The sequence below is a fragment of the Malus domestica genome, chromosome 10 (genome assembly GCF_042453785.1).
Source record: "Malus domestica chromosome 10, GDT2T_hap1".
NCBI classification, from domain to species: domain Eukaryota; kingdom Viridiplantae; phylum Streptophyta; class Magnoliopsida; order Rosales; family Rosaceae; genus Malus; species Malus domestica.
The window spans coordinates 22,331,854-22,340,159 of record NC_091670.1 but is presented as its reverse complement, the minus strand read 5'-3'; the positions used below and the strand labels follow the sequence as shown (position 1 = coordinate 22,340,159).

General features: G+C 36.4%; 1 protein-coding gene across 4 annotated transcripts; it reads right to left on the bottom strand.

Moving 5' to 3' along the window:
- Positions 1–2,021: 2,021 nt before the first annotated feature.
- Positions 2,022–6,261, bottom strand: LOC139188484 (protein kinase STUNTED-like). 4 transcript variants are annotated; one of them, XM_070806043.1, is made up of 12 exons: positions 6,168–6,261; positions 5,705–5,795; positions 5,203–5,492; positions 4,989–5,062; positions 4,779–4,897; positions 4,576–4,691; positions 3,845–4,399; positions 3,510–3,758; positions 3,256–3,419; positions 2,932–3,159; positions 2,691–2,840; positions 2,022–2,586 (listed from the first exon to the last, which is right to left on the bottom strand). In XM_070806043.1, the coding sequence occupies exons 3-12, from the start codon at positions 5,372–5,374 to the stop codon at positions 2,326–2,328; spliced, it is 2,088 nt and encodes a 695-aa protein (XP_070662144.1). In that variant the 5' UTR covers positions 5,375–5,492; positions 5,705–5,795; positions 6,168–6,261; the 3' UTR covers positions 2,022–2,325. The 4 variants fall into 4 exon arrangements, with proteins under 4 accessions (XP_070662144.1, XP_070662143.1, XP_070662145.1 ...); XM_070806042.1 differs by having other exon boundaries at positions 6,050–6,211; XM_070806044.1 differs by having other exon boundaries at positions 6,159–6,205.
- Between the last annotated feature and the right edge of the window lie 2,045 nt (positions 6,262–8,306).

Here is an 8,306-nt window from a genome sequence, read left to right as displayed (position 1 = left end):
GTTACTTATGTACGCTTCGGTCGAACTACATCACTCTAGCCCTAGTTTTTAATGTATATGTGAACGATGGTTTTTGGGAATCTTGGTGGTTGGAATGGGAGAAGTCGTTGGATGCCTGGGTGACTCCTTCAGAGTTTTCTACGACTTGATTATGATTTCATAAAGCATGATTCTATACTTGATGTTATAGATTGTGATTGATGGTCTGTTTTTATTGAATATCACATACTTGTATTATTGTCACTCACCCAAGCTTCACTACTTATCCAAGTTCTGATTTGCCCAATGCACCATTTCCATGATGTAGGCATTGATTTTACATGCGACAGGTCTGGGTAGATTACAAGAAACCGATTGATATTTTGGTTCCATTGAATTATCCGGAACCCGATGTGGTTGGATTCCGTTGAGTAGTCTGGAATCCTTACTCTTGCACATTTCCAAAAGGTTAGTCTAGAACCCTAGATTCGAGTGAATGGGAATTATCCACACCTTGTGAATATAAATTAGATTTGCCATGTTGTTACTCATAATCCAAGTAGAGAATTATATAGAGTTCTTTAATCAAATATGTGAAATGATATGTTATTGTATTGATTGATTAACGTAGTTAAATGCTAAGATCATGCATCCTTGATTCATGAATGGATTAATTGATGGGATTGTGGAATGACATTGGATATGATTGTTATTATTATGATTATTTTAGTGATCAATGTGGCTTGAGAATAATATTGTGCTTCGTTGGTTATTGGATATGTTACATGCTGTGGATGGAGGTATCATGTTGAAAACATAGTGATTTATATGGTGGATGGAATGGAAACCATGAATGTCATGTGGGATTGTTATGTAGCCATGAATCTAGTAATTCGTGCTTGTTAAGCTCTAATAATTGATTGAGGAATGCTATGCTTTTCGATTTGAACGTATTGTGATAAACGTCAAAGTGTATTGAATGGTGAACTACGAATGGCTTGATCCCTATTGAGGGTACGTAGGCAATCTAACGAGGAGGTTAGATGTAGCCATAAAGTATGCGAAAAATTACTATGTGATTCGATTTTCGAGTTGTGAGTTGTCATATTCTGGAGGCGGGGTATGTTTCAGATACGGGTATTTAGCGACGTCGCGTGTCGATCTTGGATGTATTTCGAGATCGGGGCATGACAAACACTGTGGCAATATTATGCTTAGTTCACTTGAGCATACGATTGAGGGGGATGTAAGGATCCAAGTGAAGAGAAAATCAAAGGTCAAACTAAATGACACTTGTCAATAGATTAATGAGTGAGTTGTTATAGGTTGTTACAAGTTAGTTGATATAAAGAGGAGAGTTAGTTGTTTAGCTAAATATCAGCTAAGTAAGGGAGAAATATATAACAACCATTGTAATGATAGCTTGATCATCAAGAAATCAATATGCAGTTTCACTTTCTCTCTCTTCTCTCTTTCTATTCTTCTGCATTATGTGAACCTCTCAAGAGCAAATTCATCAATATAAACAGAACATAGATAAATTAAATACGAATATCTAAGAAATACCATAAATTATAATCCACAAGCAATTTAGATTTCACCAGGTATTTGAGAAAACCTCAAATTTATTGATTGAAAGATAATAAGATACTGCTTGCTAGGAATTCTAATAGAAAAGAAAATTGCGAAAGTAACAAAATATCCTCAAAACTTAAAATGTCGTTTGGGCTAGTAAAACAAAAAATTTCACCAAAATCCAAAGAACCCATATGCAAGGGAAAAGCTTTGCATCTTGTTTGTGATACCGTTCACTTCAAAAGTCGGTCATGACCCAAATTCGCAATGCTTGGCTTTTGATGCCAATTTTACACTTTTTCAACTGTTCTTCGGTCCTTTCAGTCATCTACTGTTCCACATCATTTATACTCAATTTTTATGCATTGGTGTGTGCGGGAGAACATAAACCGCACGAGCATCACATAAATATAAAACTAGTAGTAACCAAAGGTCTATGTATAACTTTTGCATCTGAGCCCCATCGGTTGACTGCTTTGAACAACAAATTTCATTATACCACAAAGCTACAAAATTTCAGCCTCACATTCAGTGATCATGTTGAAAACTGAGTTTCTGACAAGCTAATTTAAACAAGCTACAGATTTTCATCCTTTCACACTATCACTTCAACGATTTATTTGTACAAGTTTATTTACAATCCACCCCAACCATTGGGTGCACACTTTTTCTTTTTTTTTTTTTTTTGGGTTTCCCATACCGTACAGATGCTAATTTCCTTGCTGCACAAGTATGTGGCAAACTTACAAAACAAGAGAGTAGAAAAAGATGCTAATCAAAGCTTGATGATCTGCTCCATCTTCCCTTCAAATATTGTTCCCACGAAAGGCTGTTGCTCCGCTCCACGCTACTTGACGATGATGTTGTATCATCATCCACATCGAGCAGCGCAAGACCTAAATGCAACTCTGCGCTCGAGTTTGGATAAACTTCATCGTCATTATCATCCCAGTTTTCTGACTCCTCTATGTCAAAAGATTGAGAGTTCACTTGCTTTTCAACATCTGATAACCCTTTTAGAAGCTTCAGTATCTGAGGGGAAAGAAAAAGCATGATGAAACTTGGAATCCTTTCCACATTAAAACTAAACAGAAACTTATTTCCTACAAGTTAGTAAGCATAAGAAATTTCTGTACCTCACTCATTTTTGGACGAAGGCGGGCCGAGCGTGTGATGCAGAGTTTCGCTGCCCGAACCATTCTCAGCACCTGAACCTCATCGAACTTTGCATCCAAATTCGGATCCAGTAAGTCTTTGACATCCCCGCTCTCTATTTTCGGCTTTGCCTGAGATGGAATTCAATGTCACTTATCCGAAACAGATCAATTAGGTGAAAATTAAGAATGAAAAATCAAATTATAGAGGTGACTCTCTTACCCACATGACCAAGCTTTCTTGTTCTTTGGGAGTCTCAGAGCCAATTGGTTTTCGTCCTGATAATAATTCAAGCAGGACCACTCCAAATGCATAAACATCAATCTTGTCACTGATTTTTCCGTACATGAAATATTCGGGAGCAAGATAACCAAATGTTCCCACCACATCGCATTCAGTCTTAAAAGATGTAGTTGTTGGTCCCCAGATTGCAAGGCCAAAATCCGATAGCTGTCATGTAGATGCAAGCATTTAGTCAGTTTTAGAGACACTTAAGGTTGTGGTCATATTTTAAACACCATCTGTATTACTTCGATTAAGCGGTACCTGTGGTTCAAGATCTTTGGTGAGAAGAATGTTTGAGGACTTGACATCTCTATGAATAACTGGTTGAGGACATTTTCCATGCAGATAATTGAGGGCTTCAGCAATCCCAACAGCAGCATTAAATCTCACCTCCCATGACAATACAGATTTGTCTTTGTTCTTGCCTGCATCAATTATCATCTTGAAATCAACATGGGTTCTGAAACTTCTTACCTAGAATGTAAAACATAGGATAAAAGTACTTGAACATTTACCATGCAAGTTTCCCTCTAAGCTTCCTTTAGGTAAGAAATCATAAACAGAAATGAGAACATTGTCTTTGATACAGAACCCAAGCATAGGCAAAACGTGTTTGTGCTTCAAGGAGGATATGATATCGGCTTCATGAACAAAATCCTTCCATGCTTCTTTTGATGACTTCATAAGCTTTACTGCCACTGGCTTGCCAGCTGGAAGAGTTCCCTTGTACACTAGGTTGCATCCTCCTTTCCCGATAAGATTTTCTGTTAAAAGACAAAGAACTTAATCGATAGAGAAGTACTTAAAAGAATTCAAACTGAGAGAAGGGAAGGAAAAAATGATTTCAAACCTGATGCGAATTGAGAAGTTGAAGCCTTCAGAAGCTCATAACTGAACCATCTGCAACTAGATGAGTTTGTTTCGAGCTGATGCTTGAACCCTTCAGGAAGTTCATCGAAAGCAGGAAAACTACCCTCCATACTCTCATGAACAATGTCACCAATACTTCGTTCAAATGGATTTTCTTTTATAGTTGTACACCGAGGAAACTGCTGTGGAGAGTGGTCTGGCAAGCTCATCACCCATTGCACGACAGACATGTCCCTTGTGGCGGATAATTGAGGATCTATAGAATTCGCTCTTCGAAGTAGGGGCCAGCCAAGGTTCTTATCCACATGTCCTGCTGCACCAAGTGAAACTGATCTCCAAGGCACTCTTTTTTGTTCATTCTTTGTTTCTTCACTGCCATGCTTCGAACCATTTAGGGAGCTCTCTGCCATATTAGAAGGTGATTTCGGGGTTTCTCTATGTGCCTCAAAGTCACTAAATTCAGATGAGTATCCTTTGGGAGTGAGACTCGCAAAGCAAAGACTTGGTCTTGGGTCTTCGGTGAGACTTACCAAAGCTGAAAAACAGAATGTAGTATTCATTTTTACTTTCTGATTCGAGCGATATTCTAATAAAAATGTAAACTGCAGGGAGGGGATTCGAATTTGAGTGCAGAGGGTGGAGCAGGCAGTTCTAACCAACTTGGCTATGCCTAAGTCTGCAGAATTTAGTAATTTGACTCAAAACACCAACCTGGTAGTTGATTGCTGGTACACCGTCTGAACACAATTTTCCCATTGTGGATGGCCACAACATCAGTGGTCGGTGGCACTTTCTTAGCACAGAATTTCGCCGTAGAATCCCAACCGCTGCAAATGAACTCTTCTTAGAGTAATGAGACAAAAATCTTGAAAACTAATGCAAGTTTCTTTCTGAGATCAGTCTTTGTCCCTTACCCTAGAGTTTTTGGCTTGCTTGTGCCTACAACTATGGCCACTGTAGAATGGTTTTTCGCCTCTCCAACTAGAGCTTTTCGGATTGACCTTCCTGTCAAGACCTGACCGATGAGCTCTACCTGAAATTTAAAGCATAAAAATCCATAACCAGTCTCAAGTTTTTGAACAATTGAACCTGTGCTAGAGTAGTGAAGATTAACAAGTATAAACCTTTTTAATGTCACATAGCCCCTCATAAGCCTCTACGTAACCATCCAACATCTTCTTGGTTTTCGAGACATAATCTGTACATAATAAACGTTATGTCACCAACAGTCTCGCATGTTATGCTGTCGGGCTCGATCTGAATAGCTAAGATCAACCAAATTAAACATAAAATTATTGAAAAATAGATGAAAATTAAACTAAATCTGCAGACATGTACCAGAACTTCGACAGACATGAACTGCAATCACGCAATCTCCGGGCTCGGCGACTTTAACGAGAGCCCATCCGAGCAGCTCTGTGCTCTGGCTATCAATTGGAATCCCAACCAACACAACATTCTTCTTATTCTTCTTCTTTATCAAACCTCTCAATACCTCCTCAAGTATCATTCTCTTTATGTTTGTGCCTCTCTCTCTCTCTCTCTCTCTCTCTTTCACAATCTCACCATTTCTACAAATCCTTTCTGCTTTGCAACCTTCCCACTTCTTGAATTTAACATTTCAACCTCTGCAACAAAAACGCTACATAAAATTAGAAAACCCCAAATTTCCCATCAAAAGATTGCAGATTCATAAAATTCCAAGAAATCCCATTTGAAAGCTTGAGAAAAAGCATTGTATGACGTATAAAAAAAAAGAAGAAATAAAGCAGAATCAAGAAGAAGATAAACGTCATCCGACAAAAACATAAAAAGAACCAAGAAAAAAAGAAACATGTACCTAAATCTTGTACCGACTCCTGGCTCAATCCAAACATGTTGTTTAAAAGCCAATGCTGCCAAGTAAGCATCAGCAGCCTTACCTACTGCAACTAAATTCAACACCCAGAAATTCAAATAAATTAAATATTAACAAAACGAGTGCTAATCTTAAAAATAAAAAAATAGAACTTCCATAAAACAAACGGGTTTTTTTAGAAGAAGAAAAAAATTAAAATTAAAAAAAATTAAAAAAAAATAAAAAACCTAAAAAGGAAATCAAAAACAAAAAAAGAAATTCAGAAAAACTGTGGGTTCTGGGAAATGTGTCGGCGAGAGAGTGAACTCCCGCCAAAAGTGGACAAACCTCTTTATTATTATCCCTTTTTTTTTCTTAATTTTTGTTTTTATTTTCTGTGTTGTTTTTGGGTTCTTGTATAAAGTGAGAGTAGAAATTGAGAAGGTTATGAGAGGACGTTAAAAACCGGCAGTTTTCGCGGGAAATCCCAGAAATGCGACAAAAGAGGGCAGACGGACTTGGACCAGCTTTTTGCGGATTAACGAACAACAGGAGGAGAAGAGGGCTGTTGACGTCTGGGGCCGTACCATTTATTTATATTCAATTTTTTTTAAAAGGAATTAACCGATGGCTTTGCCATGATATTCTATCATTTTGAAAGCCATGAAGATTTACAGAAGCATTTTAGCTTTTTTCTTATCATCATCGTGCGAATTACTAGCGTCAAGAATCAAACTCAAAACATACAATATGAAATATAGGCTTAAAATTCGTCTTCAACTACTGAGTCACTCCATAATAGTGCTTAAGCAAAAAATAAATAAAAATGGAGTCACGATGGATAAAATTGTCGCATCAAACTTTTGGACAAAAAAATTGGCATATTTATTTGAATATTTTATAATTGAGGTCGGTCCTAATCCTAATGTAGCTTGGTAATGAATATGAATTAAATGTAGATGAGGTGTTTGAGTTTTCATGAACTAGTGGTCTATTTTTAGATTAAGCCTTTAAAAAATGAGTTCCATAACTAGTTAATTGAAAGTGGCTTGGTCGGTGGAGTGTAGCCAATGGCAATGACATTCTTTAAAGAATAATACTTTACTTTTATCTAATCGGGTTTGAAGAAGAAAAATTTGAAGTTAAGTGGATGAGGAGGTGCTCATCTGCTATAGTCAATATCGTTGACATGTATGTTTTAAGTTAAGAGATGACAAATTTCACCAAAAATAAGAAGATGAAAATCATAGATTATGTGATGAGAAAATTCTGTTTTGCTTTGTTATTTTTTGCACATTTTAGTCAAAAGCCACTGTAGGAATCAAGGGCGGATGGAACTATGGACTAAGGTGGTCCAAGGATCACCCGAGTCTGAAAAATATACATGTGAAGGTCTTTGAGGACCCTTCGAATATCTGGTACGTGTTCCTTTTGTTCCCACTAAATATTTAATGTAATGCATGCTAGACATATTTCAACATGTTGCGTTGACAGTACTCAACAAGTTCTCTATATATTACTCATCACATTGCTTCGGCATATGCAATATTTGTTGACATGTGTATAACAAGCCCACCAAGTGAATAAACTGCCTTTTTTTTTAACGCTTCGCGCTCTGTTCCTAACTAAAAAAACTTATATTTAACAAACGAAAATCATTGTCAAATGTCAGTTATAATGCCTTGACTTTACATGATTAGTTTCAACTTTTAAGGGAGGGAGTTGATTTTCACACTTATTTTAGCACCTCACGTGTCATTTTATTTATATCCTTATTCACTATATAAATTAATTAAGAATCCACACACAGTGGCCATAAATAAGTATAGGTGTATAGAATTCGTTTAGATGTATTTTTAAAATAACTGAAAGGGTTTTTAGAAAGAAAAAAAAATTGGGTTTCAAAAGCACTTGAAGTGCTTTCTGCAAGAAGCACCAGTTATGTGCTTTCTCCAAGAAGCACTTTAAGTGTTTTTTCATGATTTACTTGCACTTTTACCAAGAATTGGTTTTAAAAATATTTTCACTAAAAGCACTTTCAGTCATTTTAAAAGTACATCCAAACGAGTTCTAACAAGGAAGAAGAAAAAAATGTGTGAAAACTATCTTCTTTTTAATAACATGTAATAGCATTAAAAGACAACCATTTTACCGCCTTAGCTTGATGATATTGTGCGATCAGTCAGCTTAAAACTTTCATTAGTCAAATCTTATATATATCAATCACACCCTTATACCAATTAATTCTGCTAGTTGGTGTTTTAGTCTTTTAAGTATTTCTCTTCTCAAATGTTAATCGTGTTTTTTTGGTAACTTCAAAAAAAAACAAACATTTACGTGGTTCAAATGTTGATGTGTTTCCTTAATATATGAAACTCTCCAACGACTCTTTTGCTTAATTGCCAACACAGAAAACTTTTGTGGTTGAAATTAAGATGATAACACAACACAACCATCAATGAAATGAAATTCAAATTGAGAAAATCATTTCCCTACTTAGCTTCAATTATAGAGTATTTATCCTTACACACATAATCGGAGTTCGAGTTTAACCTAAGCTTCCCAACGTTTCTTTGTGACAAAAAAAAAACTCAAGTAGGGAGAG

Coding starts and splice junctions, on each gene's coding strand:
- LOC139188484 (XM_070806043.1), bottom strand. CDS start 5,374: ATGATACTTGAGGAGGTATTGAGAGGTTTGATAAAGAAGAAGAATAAG. Junction 4,898..4,988: donor GGCTATGTGACATTAAAAAG/GTTTATACTTGT, acceptor TTTAAATTTCAG/GTAGAGCTCATCGGTCAGGT. Junction 3,160..3,255: donor CCAAAGATCTTGAACCACAG/GTACCGCTTAAT, acceptor TCTACATGACAG/CTATCGGATTTTGGCCTTGC.